This window comes from Balearica regulorum, chromosome 1, assembly GCF_011004875.1.
Source record: "Balearica regulorum gibbericeps isolate bBalReg1 chromosome 1, bBalReg1.pri, whole genome shotgun sequence".
Classification (NCBI taxonomy): Eukaryota; Metazoa; Chordata; class Aves; order Gruiformes; family Gruidae; genus Balearica; species Balearica regulorum.
This window is the reverse complement of record NC_046184.1, coordinates 133,015,082-133,028,252: the sequence shown is the minus strand read 5'-3', so window position 1 is coordinate 133,028,252 and position 13,171 is coordinate 133,015,082. Positions and strand designations below refer to the sequence as shown.

The window sequence follows — 13,171 nt, the reverse complement described above, 5'->3', positions numbered from 1 at the left end:
ATTAGTTATTTAGATGCTTTTTGTAGACCCAGTAATAAAGGCTTGTGATTTTATACCTTACAAGTACAATTTACCCAGTGTTTTCTTTTCTTAGCCGTTATGAGGAAACTGCTCAGTATGAGATGTGTTTGCATGCCCTCGTGTGGTTGGATCTGTTGGTACATATGTGGTTTTCAGTTTAAATAGGTCAGACTGCAATTGTTGGTGATAGTGAGTGGCTTTTTTGGCTGTGGTTTTGGAAGCTGAATGTCAATACTGTCCAAAAAACCCCACTACTCCTGAGACCTACAGGCTGATTACTCAAGAGTGGGAAATTTTTGTCTCCTGGGTGTTCATTTCCTCTTAAATATTAGAGGCAATATGGAGCTCTTGTCATACTGTAATTTAATAAATTGTGAGAATTAGAAAAGCTTAATTTGAACAATTTAGAAGCTCAAAATTGACTTATATAAATTTATTTTTCTGAACTTCTCTTCAGACAACTGCTTTAAAGGGCAGAGATTTTTCTTCTGCTTCTTGAGAAGCAAATCCATCTGTGAAAGTGTGATTTCCCAAGGTACCTATCTGACCAACAAACTAACAAAATGGGCACAAGCAATCCCCCCCAAATCTGACACTACCCCAGCTAACCAAGCATCCACTGAGCCACACTCACAAATGGGAAGTGGAATGTGTTAGTGTAAACCTTGTCCAGAGAGGTTTAACCAAACACATTTTGCCTAATGTATGCTACTGACTGGACTTACTACGTTAGGTGACTTTAAACCATGATAATTCATCCTTACGTCTGAATCTGGCTAAAATGCTAGTATGTCAAATCTTATTTTGATACGTGAGCTAACCGAAGACAATAAAGCCAAAGACAACTCTTGTCATGTTTAGAGCAGGCACTCCCGAGCTTAGTGTAGGTAAAAACCACTGACCAGTGGGGTTAGCAGGTCTGTGCCAGGAAACAGAAAATGCCTCTCACACCTACATGTGAAGAAGGCATCTTTTGCTCTCTTTGCAATAGCCCAGGTACCATTCCTGATGCACCTACCTGAGTCTGGAAACCTCAGCTATAAAAGGAGGCACATTTCTGAAATGATATTTCATCTGAATAAAGTTAATCCAAAATCTAGATAATGTTTCTTAAGAAAAGTAGAACAAAAGTTTCAGCCCAAACGAATGCCCTGCTGAAAGGAAGAAAACACAAGACCTACTTGTTAGCTCAGGTGTGTTTTCTCCCTGTACTGTGGGGCTTTTGCCATGGCCAGTACTTTAGACAGCCATAGCCTGTCAATCCTCACCTACTACCAGTCCTCACGTGCTTGAATCTGCATTTTATAGATCCTTGATATTCTCTGGAGTGATCCAAGAAGCCAAAATGGCTGTACACCAAACAAGTGTCGAGGAGGTGGTTGTTACTTTGGTCCTGATGTCACTGCCAAGCTGTTTGAAAGGTATAATCTGAAGATGCTCATCAGGTCTCATGAATTTAAGCCAGAAGGTTATGAGATCAGTCATGATGGGAAGGTAAGATGCTTCCACGTAAAGTAGAATTCTCCTGTGAAGAATTCTACTTTACTTCCATGTAAAGTAGAATTCACAGGCACATCCACAGTAGATTTGTCTGCAAAGTTAATGAAAAAAAGAAGAGTGACTTCTTTAAAATGGGTTTGGGGGAATTGTGTGCTAGATAGATGTTGGAACAAATTATGGAGTTCTGACAAAATTCTTTACAGCTTCAGAGAGTGGGGACTGGCTTATTACTCATGTGAAAACAAATGAACATGAACAAAATCCCTGAGGAGTGTTAGGTGTAAATATAGTGCAAGAGATGCTCTAAGGCTCTAGAAGCCTTTAACGTAATAATTTCTCTTTTGGCCCTGTTTTCTGAGATGCTATATCAGGAGGCCAGCAAGAATCCTGAAAACCAACTGTCTTAGAAAGAGGTTTCTGTTAACACGTTATATCACAGTGCCCTCTGAACTGAAGTCTTCCTACGACAGACCAAAAATACAGGCCTGGAACTCCGACTCAAAAAGTGCAAGCAATTTGGTGAACAACATAGTTGTTGATCTCTGGTTTTATACGTAGACAGTTTTGCAACCTGCACGTTTTTCTAAGATCGGTTTCCGAAATCAGTCTCAAGAAGAGTTCTTCTAACCAATCCAATTTCTTTGTTTCCTATGATCAGGTTATCACTATATTTTCTGCCTCTAACTATTACGAAGAGGGGAGCAACCGGGGAGCATACATCAAACTGAATCCTGAACTGATTCCTCGGTTTGTCCAGTATCGAGTCAGCAAGTACACACGCAGGCAGAACCTTCGGGAGAGGTAAAGCTGTGTGTTGTATGCAGTGAGTGTGTACTCACTTAGCACGTGAGCACCTGCCACAAATCTATAGTTTGATTGAGTAATTGAATAGACATCTATTTTCCTTGGTTTTCCTTGTTTTTCTGTTTTACAATTTAAAAATTAATACAGTAGACAAAACATGTTCTAAGTGCTCTAACTTGGTTTCCTGAGAAACTCCCAAAGGTAATTAGCCACGGTAAGCGGTTAGACAGACAATTGCCAGGGACTTGTAAAGGGCCTGTGCCTGTCTGTCAGGTCTGCTTTAAGGCTGCTGCATTAATCTGGACAAATCCTGTTATGAATTGAGTCCAAAAAGTTTATCATGATGGCTTTGCCATGCCTAGCACTGTGGTCAGATTTGCTAAAGCAAAGCAGCTTAGAATTACCTGCATAAACTTGATTATTATAAGTTCAGATTATTCTTATGGGGCTTTGTTTTGGGTTTCCCCCCTCCACCCTTCAGTGTTGTCGTCTAGGGTGACCCTAAAGATACTACATGTTAAAGGATGTAAGAATTTGATAATGAATGTTGAAAAGCATAAAATGCTAGAGGATTTAAATCCTTTAATGATCTGCTCTGCATTTTTTTTCCTCCTAGGGTGGGTACAATTGAATCATCTGCCTTAAAGTCCTTACGAGAGAAGATTTATGCTCACAGGTCTGAACTCACCACTGCGTTTGCACAGTATGACCTCAATGGCACAGGTAACACTACCTCTCCATCCAGTTGCCAGCATGGGGAAAAGAGCTTCCCTGTGTGTGTAGGGGCAGAGGGGACAAACCTCGTGGAGAGGGGTCCTGCCTGCCAGTGTAAGGCTGGAGAGCAGCAGAGGCTGGTTGATCATATGTCTTTCCTCACCCCAGGAGGATAGAAAACAACTTGAGGGGATGAAGCTTTAAGTAGGAAGATGTAAACAACTGAAACACGCGGGCAAAAAAGGAAATAGTGGTTGTTGTTAGGCAGAGAGTTTGGGCAGGCAGATACAGCTCCAGAAGCTCAAAGGTCACCACCTTCACTTAGATGTGTCTTCAGAAGATGCCAGACAGGGAACTGGTCTCCTTCTGAGTCTAGGAGGTACCTGAGTAAAGTTGACTGGCTATGCCACTAGCAGACACACACACTCACTCATCAGCTAAAGAAAAGTCAGTGCTGCATTGATACATCAACCTTTTACATAGGAGCACGGAGTTGATGATTTCTAACAGAAATACAACTTTTCCTCATGATGGCCTCTCACTTGACTGGGTTGTCATCTGTGTCCCTAAAAGGGCAATCAGTAATATGATGGTAGTGTTTCTTTGGCCATTGAACAACTACTTAACATATTTCTGTCTTTAGTTTTCAGCCACATATGTCTCTTTAGTTGCTGCTCAGCTCAAATCTGAAGTACTCTCCAGAGCGTAATCTGGTTTTCTCAGAAGGAATGAAAACATGCTGAATATCGTAATTGAATCACAAAGTTGTTGAGATTGGAAGGGACCTATGGAAATGTCTAGTCCATCCCTGCTGCTCATTGTTATGAGGGTTTTTATCCCAGGGTTAGGAGAAAATGTTTGTGTTTTGCAACTGTTGTTAAAAGTGGCAGAAGGCATACTGGTGACTGGTTTATGCTGTGTCATGTACTGCTTGTAACCATGAACTGACCCCTTCTGGCAGGCAAGATTTCTGTCAATGACTGGGCTGCAGCCATGGAGTCTGTCCTACAGCTGGAACTGCCCTGGAGGATGCTGCGGTCTCAGTTAGCACAGATGAACCCAGATGGAGAAGTTGACTTCATGTCATGTTTTTACGATTTGAAAATAGGTCAACCTGTAAAAGAGGTAAGGAGGAAAACGCCTCCTTGCAAATCTTGGAGGAACAGCTTTTGGCGCAATTTTAGGCATAAGACAGCGGTTTGGCCAATCAGGTAGACATCCACAGCTGAACTAGTTACTGAGCTTCCTTTTATAGTCACTGGAGGGAAATGAGCACTGCTAGGGTACAAATCATCATTCCCTGCTAAGGTAGATGCTTAAAATAGGTTGGATGAATCACATGCTAGAACTGCTTCTTACTTTCCGTTGACTCTCAAGGACGTTTAGATAACGTAGCTGAGGAGATGCGACAAATCCTACCCAGAGCAGTCAACCCTCACTCTTTGAGATGAGCTTTCCAAATGTGCTCCAGAGCCAATTCAGGCACCTGTAGGAGGGACTTAGAGTTGTAGATGGACTTTCAGATGTCTAATGGTAGCTGAGGTCTCTTCTAGAGAGTCCCATTGTTACCCAGTGGTGCGCAGTACTTACCTGTGTGCATATTTTTTCTAAGCAGCAGGATCCATTCACATATGTGCAGCGAAAGCTTTGTATGAGTGCATGGCATACAGCATCTTCCCTAGATTATCTGTATTTCCACAAATAATTACAGAAGGTAGGAGGTGTGAAGGGCTCCTCCTCCCCACGTCCCAGGTTTTAGCTGATTATTCCTTAGGGCACGACACAAACTATCATTCCAGGCAACTCGAGCATAAGGGTTGGGGTTTTTTTAAACATTTGAGAAGTTAAACTGGGAACATAGATTCGGGTAGTACATATTCTGTTGGTTAGAATAACTCAAAACCACAGTCTGATCCATTTCCTGTATGGAATTTCAAAACCAGGTTCAGCCAGCTTTGGTGGAAACACTGTGCAGGTACAGAAAGGATCTGGAGATCATCTTTAACATCATTGACAAAGATCACTCAGGTAAGTCAAGGCAACTTCACTGTACCAGCTCTAGGAAGCCTATACTAGTTATCTTTCCCCACTGTTTCCTCCTTAAGGCTTCTAAATATAGAGGAACCAGAGGTGATGTCATTTTTCCAGTTTAGCGAGGACTAATTTAAGCAGTCAGGCTGTAACCATATAAGGGACAGTGCACAGAGCCTAACTTGAGAAACAATTCTCATATATCCCAGCTCCAGTACTGGCTTCACTCTTTCAGGGGCTTTTTCCTCCCTTCCACTCTATTTGCTGCTTTCTCAATTCCACTGTTAAAGCACTAGATCATTACCTTAAGTAAAAATGTACTTTAGTCATGAAATCACAGAACAGACTCAAACCACAGCAGGCAGGTAGCTTTCCTGCAGCGAAGGAGTGTGCATGCATGTGTGCGCGTATGTAGGAAATGGAAACAGCACTGGGCAAAGCAGTCTGTTGTCTGTCTCCTTCAGGGCTGATTTCTCTGGAGGAGTTCAGCCAGACATGGAAACTCTTCACTTCTCACCTGGGCATCGATGTATACGATGAATCCCTCGACAAGTTAGTCCTCAGCATAGACTACAACAAAGATGGCCACATTGACTTCAATGAATTTTTAGAGGCCTTTCACGTGGTCCACAGGCTGGAGAAAAAGGCACACTCCTAAAAAGGCCGAAGTTCTTGTGGGCTGCCTTGGAAGCTCACCTTCCCCTCATTACTCACAAGCAGTCTGGGAAACCAGTTTCCAGATTGACAATAAACAGGCTGCTCGATGTGGTAAGCATTGTGGTCACTGTGTAAGCATTTATTTAGTCCCTTCTGGATGATACATACCTGCTAGTAATGCGACAGAAGAGATGAAAACCCACTACCTGTAGTATGACTGTGTCAATACCGCATCAGTACCTTACAATTCATCCTCACCTGTGGTGGCATCTCCCCTATCCATCTAATCTGCGAGCTCTGCCAAGGCAGTGCCTCTGACCCCGTGGGAAGAGAAACTGTGGTGCACATCTTTCAGCTGACCCTAGCAACAGCTGAGGTCGAGCAGTGATGACAACAGGGAACGCATCTGACTCTCCTGGGGATAGAACGGGCAGGACAGAGGCCTGCTGTGGACTATCCAATCCAGGAGAGGAAAATAGGGAAGAACCACCATCTAGGTCAAATAGGTAGTTCTGCATTTAATCCTGCTCTTTGCATGATGCAGTGAAATTGAACCCTGTCAAGTCCCTATCTATCCTCCTTGAAGTGACAGACACAACTTAAAGGATCTCGGTTGAAAGGCTTCCTGCTTGCACTAGATTTCCTCTTGCCACTCGTTACTTTTCCCTCTGTTTGTTGGGGTTGGAGCTAATAAACAGTCATAACTCATCACCTTAATGCTAAATCCACAGCATCTTTACGTAACATATGCCAGATGACAAAATAAAGCTTCAGCTTTCACAGTCGTCTGTAAGCCTGGTGTCTTTTTGCCTCTATGTTGGTATCCTACATGTATGAGACGCAACACACTGTTCCTGAAGATTAACTGGACTCCTTTAAAACAAAGAGATGCGTAAGAACACAAAAGTTAAAAAGTATTTGATACTAGCGGACCTAACTATTCTTGCATATAGTTAAGCACAAATTCTTTACCAAGTAAACTGAGAAATTCTGAAACTGAGTTTTTGGAACACGGCAAGATGGAAGAATCCAGTGCCCCTGGCCTTCCCCCAAAATGGAAGCCAGTATTCCCAGTCCTGCAGGTACCACCCCATCTGTGCCCATGGGGGAGAGTAGGGAGACGTGGACCCAGTCCTCTTGCTTATTGCACTCAGAAAGCAACACAGTGACATGAAGTCAAGTGCAGCCAGCTCAGGAGCTTTTTGAAAATGCTATTACCTAATTCAGCTTTCGTAAATACAATGTGCACAAAGCGCTCTGGGGGCAGGAAAAGATTCCAGCCTGGCCTGTCTTTAAATGTTAATAGCAAGAGAAAAGCTAAGTAAAATAGCTTGCTTTTATTTAGCAACAGTGTTGGAAGTACAAAAAGCAGCATCCTTCCCAGTTTATCGTCACAGAATGGAACAGCAGCCCGAGCTTAAGGTACTGCAGGCTTTCTTAAATCTTATTCTCTATAATTAAATACAAAATACTTTTTCAGATGTATTTTGTAACTTGACAGATTTATGAATAAACATGCACACACATACACACACATTTCTATTGCCTAGGGGAGGAGGGGAAAGAAAAATCTTTAATAGTGCAAACAAAATTTACAACAAAATTGTCATGGCATTAGTCATAGAGAATGTCTGGGTTTAGCATGCATTTATTCGGATCTATGGACTGTGAGGATCAGTCCCACCTTATTCCACCGAAGTGACAAAAGGCTCCACCTCAGGGGGGGGACAAAAAACAGGGTGTGTGGTGGGATCTCGCTTCCGTCTGTTTCCTGGCTGTGGGTGCGAAGCAACAAGGTGGAACAGGACAGTGCGGCTCTGGAGTCCTCCTCTGCCACCTCCCACCCCACCAGGAGAGGGGACAAAGCCAGGGTGCACAACCAGCCACAGGTGCTCAGAACCATGGCCACAGCCTCCAGCTTCCATCTCCCCCTCTAACCAGAAGCCCCTGAAGCTGCCCTAGCGTGAAGCTGAAGGATGCTTGCCCAGAGGTCACTTCCTGAGAGGGGACGTCATGGTGAAGTCGCAAGGCAGCGCTCCTCAGCCGGCAGCAAGAGGAGCCTTCAGGGACACAGCACTCAAGTGTGAGAGGAGCTGAGTCATAGAGCCAAAAAAGCAGCAAGCCTGCCCTGCCAGCTGCTAGCAGCACACAGGAGCCCCCCACCACTGACAGAAGAAGGGGGGGGGGTGGCAGGGGGAGTAACTGTGAAACATCTCATGCCAGGAATAAAAGCCACTCCAGACTGAAACTGGGAGTGGGAGAGAGCCCAGCTACTTGTACTTGCATCCAAACTGCATGAGCTGAAGCTCTTCTTCCATAACTCCCATCCCCAATCCTGGTTTGTTTTTTATCCCACAATTCTATGCAGTGTCTACTATTACAGCTGTAAGTAGGGACTGAATCAGTCTGCACGTGAGTGCCCAAGCTTTTGCCCTACAGGTACCAACGTTACCGCTGGTGGCATCTCTTCCCCCCCACACTCCCTGGACAACCCTGCTCCTACCCATGGACCACACCAGGAAGGGCCCAATGTTGGACCTGGACTGACCCAGGCTCTCGCTTCACTCAAGCCTCCGGCTGCTGCGGGATGGGTGACATGATCCCGCAGCGCCCCGTGCCTGCAGGGGTGCAGCAAGCCCAGGTGTTCCACCACCTGCCACAGAGTGGCCACCCCTTTTTAGGACTGCTAGGGACTGCGCAGCTCACCTTCACCTCCCAAAAACAGGCAGGGCTCAGACCACAATTAGCAGGACAGAAGCCAGACGAATTTTGGACCCCAACCATTAAGTTTTGACATCTACTTGTAGGAGCAGCTCCGGAGGGGGATTAATGCCACTTTTGATCTGTCTAGTTTGACAAGTTGTGTCCTTTGCACATCAACAGGGAGGAAACAGTGGTGAGGCAGTGAGTAAGGAGGGCACTGGCCTGGAGGCGCTGGGCTGGGACCAGCATGCAGTATGGACACAGCTAATTATTCCAGCCAGCGCTCCTGAGCAGCCCCATTTCTGTCAGCAGGTGCGCCTGGCTGTCCCCCACAGAGCAGTGCAGGTGCTTCTGTCCCCACAGCTGCAAACTGCCTACAGCAGCAGCGCCCCTCAGACTGGAAAGACCAGGTCTCGGGTCAGTCTATTTTAATTCATTAATGTCCTTATTTCTGAGGCACAGGATGTGCCTGTTTACCTTTGCCTTCTTTCCATAAATGAGTTTCCAGGGACTTCAAGCTGGCTGTGTAATTCTCTGCCGGCTCCCCTGGGAAGCCTGACAGCCAAGTCGAGCCTCTGCCAATTAGCTCAGCCCTGCAGAAACTGCAAAATTGACACGTATTTTAACTGGGAGCACCGCCAATGCAAGCTCTGCTTTGCAACAGCTTAACACGCACGCACAGGTGGATCCTCAGCAAAGCGGGGGGGGGGGGGGCAGTGCCTGTGTAAAACCTTTTTTGCTTAATGAGGTTTGCACTAAAATGCAACTCTCCAGTTGGAATGGTTCTTTGGGCAGAGAAGTAACACAGCAGCGAGTTGCAGCTGTGCCTGACCTGGAGGTAATAGGAGCTTCACTTCCATTGGTGCTGTGTTCTGGAATCCCATCCTTCACCACCAGCTACCTGAACTCTTCAAATTACCATGTAAATACTTTCCAAGCATCTGCACTCCATATGATAACTGATCATGATGATCATAAATATACCATAACCTAGGTCGTACTATGAATTGCAAATGAAAGATATCTCTCAGACTTCCACTGAAGAGTTACGGGGTGTCCAGGTATGTTTTGCCTTAGGCTACATCGCTTTAGACTTCAGTGAAGCTGCATGTAAAACTGCATCACCCTTCTTGTTTCTGAAAACAAGATCACACTGTAGGATTTGTTTTGTTTTGTTCTTTTAAAAAAAAGGTCTGAGAGAAAATCATCTTGCATTTCTCACAATCTAGGATTCAACAAGAAAAGCAAAAGTAACTGCTACTACTGCCTTGTTGTATGATAGTGGAGAGAACAAGAAACCATCACACAGGCTCACGTCTGTTCACGCTCCGTGCTGTCACATTTGTCTGCTTCAACTAGACAAAAGATTTTATTTTCTTTTATGCGAAACAAGTAAAATGATCTCTCACAATAAATACGAAAAAACCCCCCCAAACCCAAAAACCTACAGCAAAGGCAAACCCCTACAAAAGAGGCACCACGCCAGTAAAATGACTTCCACATCCAAGTGCTAACTGTACCTGAATGACCCCTTCCTACTGGCCCCTCAGCAGGCCCCACAGTTGTCATGGCGGTTAACACAGTCCGTGCCCCTCCGAGCAACCCGTGAGAAGCTCCTGGGCCCTTGGACTGCCCAACTCTCCTTGTGTCTGCAAAAACATGAAATCGCCTCCAGAGACCTCCCACACCTTCGCTCTCTTCAGCCAGTGTCCAGACATTGTTACAGCAGCAGCGACTCTGTAGAGGGACAGCCGGAGGGGTGGCATGGCCATTGAGAGCTCAGCCTCCCCACGACCACGGGTGCCAGCGACTGACAAGTGAGACAGGGCTTTACTTCCCTCCTTTCATCAGGTATTTCAGTTATCTGTGTAAAACTGGAACCACAAACCTTGTTCTCAAAAGCACCCTGTACTATTGTTACCAAGAAAAAAGTTTTCAAATCCTGTAAAAAATGGCACAGTTGTGTTTTGAGAGAGTGAAGCGGGGTCTCACAGCGATATGCTTAACAGGCTTATTAGCACAGAAAATACTTACTTTTTACAGGCCTTATCTGCTCTTTTCCCCTCACCTGGCAAGACAGAACCGCTCTGACCCTCTCTGCTCGCACGGCGGCAGTGCCGGCATAGCCCAGCGCAGCTGAGGGAGCCCAGGGTGGTGGGAGAGGCTAAAGCTACAGCCACTTTCTGAAGCCGTGAGCCAGATGCGTGCTGGCTGGTGGCAAAACCAGCAGCACCGGCACAAGGAAAACCGCAACCAATGCCTGGGGTAAAGCAGGGTTTTTTCCCTTTCGGGGGCAGCCTACCTCTGTTTTCAGTTTTAATGGCCACGGACACACCTATTCTCCTTGCAGCTGCTCAGAGCAGCCACAGAAACTGATTTCCCGGGGACAGATTCAAGGTGCAGGCACTAACCCAGGAGCCCGCTGAAGGGAGACTTCCAGGTAGCCCATCCCTAACTACATGTGACAAGTGCGACTGCGAATTAAAAGAAAGAACAAAGAAAAAAGGGAAAAGGGGGGAAAAAAAAAAAGACAAACATCAAAGCCTTGCATAACCTTATGCGGCGCTGGAAGGGTGGGAATTATGCCATTCTTAACTCTGAGGCTATTTGCAAGGGAAAGGCTCAGGAGACCTGGAAAGGGTGCTTCACTGGAAGAAGTTTATCTTGCTCCATTCAGAGGAAGGGATTACAGGCATAAAACTGTCTGTCACCTTGGAGAACCTGGAGTCTTGAGATTTTGCCTCCGAAGCCTTGGAGATGCAGGGAAGGGAGCTATTTGGTTCAGATTACAGAGAGATGCAGCTTCCCAAGAGAGGCTATCCTCTCAAATTAGCGGATATTGTAAGAAAGACATTTGTCTCTACTGGTGTTAGCCCTGCGCTGACTGGATACAAATGAGACGAGAATCAGGATAAACATGTATTAGAAATATTACCTGGTTATTTCAAGCTATTCCTACTCCTCTAATTTACATTTCCCTGGATGTTTCACACTGTGCACTGGTGATTCACAATGCTGTACATTTACACACAGCAGGAGAAAAATTCATGAATTCCATCACTTCCCTTATTTGGGAGACTTTATGCCCAAGATACAGCTCCCTCGTTTTATTATGCCTTTTGCTCTCCACAGAGTAATCTCTTTTCCCCTTGGCAGAACTGTATAATTCTTGCTAATTTAATATGAATTACATTTAAGCACTTCAGGCAGAATAAGCCTCATTATTTGTTATTTCTCACACGCTCTCTTAACACCAGGCCAAACTCCACCTACCTGTCCCCTGCAGGTAGGCATGCACGGAGCATGACGACTAGCCTAATACACTGAGGTAGTGCACGGCACACATACATGCAGCAACTAAACGAGAGGTTCATGAAAGGGAAACGGGGAGAAAGAGCTTCTGAGCCTTCCCTCCCGCAGGAGGCATCGCTTATTGCATCGCACAGCCTGTGCTAGGCAGGAAGTCGTGTAAATAAATAATTATGGCTTTTGTTAGGTACGTCATGGTGCCATAGGCCCCGCTTGGAGCACTGTCATAAAAAAAGTGGCAAATTCCTGTGGCTACGTCCTTCTCCAAGATACTACCAGTAGCTCCGAATGCTTTCTGAAAAGACACAAGCAGAGTAGGGGAAGTTAGGCATGCGTGCTCGTTTACTGGAAAAAAACCAGCGACATGATGATTTTGCATTTGTGCCAAATAATACTGAAAGCAATTTTCCTTTCCCCTCATGAAAACCTCTGTAAGGATTGTTATAGGACCCACATGACTTAGTTGGACCAGCGTAAGTAAAATCTTCACAGACTTTGCCCTTTGCAGGGAGGGCAGGCAGGATTACTCAAATATTGGTAATTCTAATGCTTCGGTGAAGCAAAACTTCACTTCAGTCTACCCACTTCAGAGCTTGTTAGCCACCATAATTTTATTCCCTTTAAATCTCCCACAACTCTCTAATTAGTTTTCCAAATATATTTCCAGAAGATGTTAAGTGATTTGATCTGTCTTTGCAGGGGTAAAGCATAAGGAAAAAAAAATCAAGCCCACCACACGTATTAAAAAAAGGAGCAGAGGACAATTTTCAAATGCGGAGGCTTCCCACTGCTGCCCTTTGAACTCACCAGCTCCTGCAGAAACAGGTCGTTGGCCATGTGCACGATGCGATCCACATGGATGATGCCCCCGATGCTGTTCACCTCGATGTCAGAGAGGAACGTGAGAACCAGAATAGCTTCCACCAAGAGCTGCCTGTACTCGGGCTGGGGTACGTGGTTCAGCACCGACTCCACGTGCACTGCAAACTTGATTTCGCACGGGGTCATCTGGCAAGTTTGAGGGGAAACGGAAAGAGAAACTGACAACTCCAAAAGACTAGTTCCCCACATCCTGCAAGCGCTTAAACATATGCTCCTCTCTGCACACGGGGGTAGTCTGATTGAAGCAAACAAAATGTTTTGCACGGCTTTAGCACTTACAGAAGCTTTTTGTGTTGCTAGGCCCTGCTCCTGCAAACAGTTATGCAACTTCCAGAAGACTGCTCCAGCCCTGCAACCCATCACACGTTTTAGTTACACACAGGACCGCTGATGCTTAGCTGGCAAATTAACTCTTTGCTCCTCTTGCTGCAGTCTCAGGCACTCTGCCTTGTAAGTATCTTTCTGGCATTGCAGGTTAGTTGCAAAGCCAAAATTACTGTTGAGTTTTAAAAATAACCACCTGCTTGGAGTGAATGCTTTTCCACACAGA

The 13,171-nt window shown here is 45.3% G+C and overlaps 2 protein-coding genes across 6 annotated transcripts in view; one reads left to right on the top strand and one right to left on the bottom strand.

Annotated features, from left to right (window-relative positions):
* PPEF1 (protein phosphatase with EF-hand domain 1) overlaps positions 1–6,511 on the top strand; it is a 43,302-nt gene extending 36,791 nt beyond the window's left edge. For all 4 annotated transcript variants that reach the window (XM_075775946.1, XM_075775923.1, XM_075775937.1 and 1 more), the window contains 6 exons: positions 1,330–1,515; positions 2,180–2,322; positions 2,942–3,048; positions 4,001–4,164; positions 4,983–5,067; positions 5,535–6,511. In XM_075775946.1, coding sequence (XP_075632061.1) covers positions 1,330–1,515; positions 2,180–2,322; positions 2,942–3,048; positions 4,001–4,164; positions 4,983–5,067; positions 5,535–5,728 — 879 coding nt within the window. In that variant the 3' untranslated portion in view covers positions 5,729–6,511. The remainder of the gene's footprint in view (positions 1–1,329; positions 1,516–2,179; positions 2,323–2,941; positions 3,049–4,000; positions 4,165–4,982; positions 5,068–5,534) is intronic.
* A 752-nt stretch (positions 6,512–7,263) lies between these two features.
* The window catches only part of PHKA2 (phosphorylase kinase regulatory subunit alpha 2), a 48,018-nt gene continuing 42,110 nt past the window's right edge, over positions 7,264–13,171 (bottom strand). For both annotated transcript variants that reach the window (XM_075775857.1, XM_075775850.1), the window contains 2 exons: positions 12,547–12,747; positions 7,264–12,034 (listed from right to left, as the gene is read on the bottom strand). In XM_075775857.1, the coding sequence (XP_075631972.1) occupies positions 11,861–12,034; positions 12,547–12,747 (375 nt within the window). In that variant the 3' untranslated portion in view covers positions 7,264–11,860. The remainder of the gene's footprint in view (positions 12,035–12,546; positions 12,748–13,171) is intronic.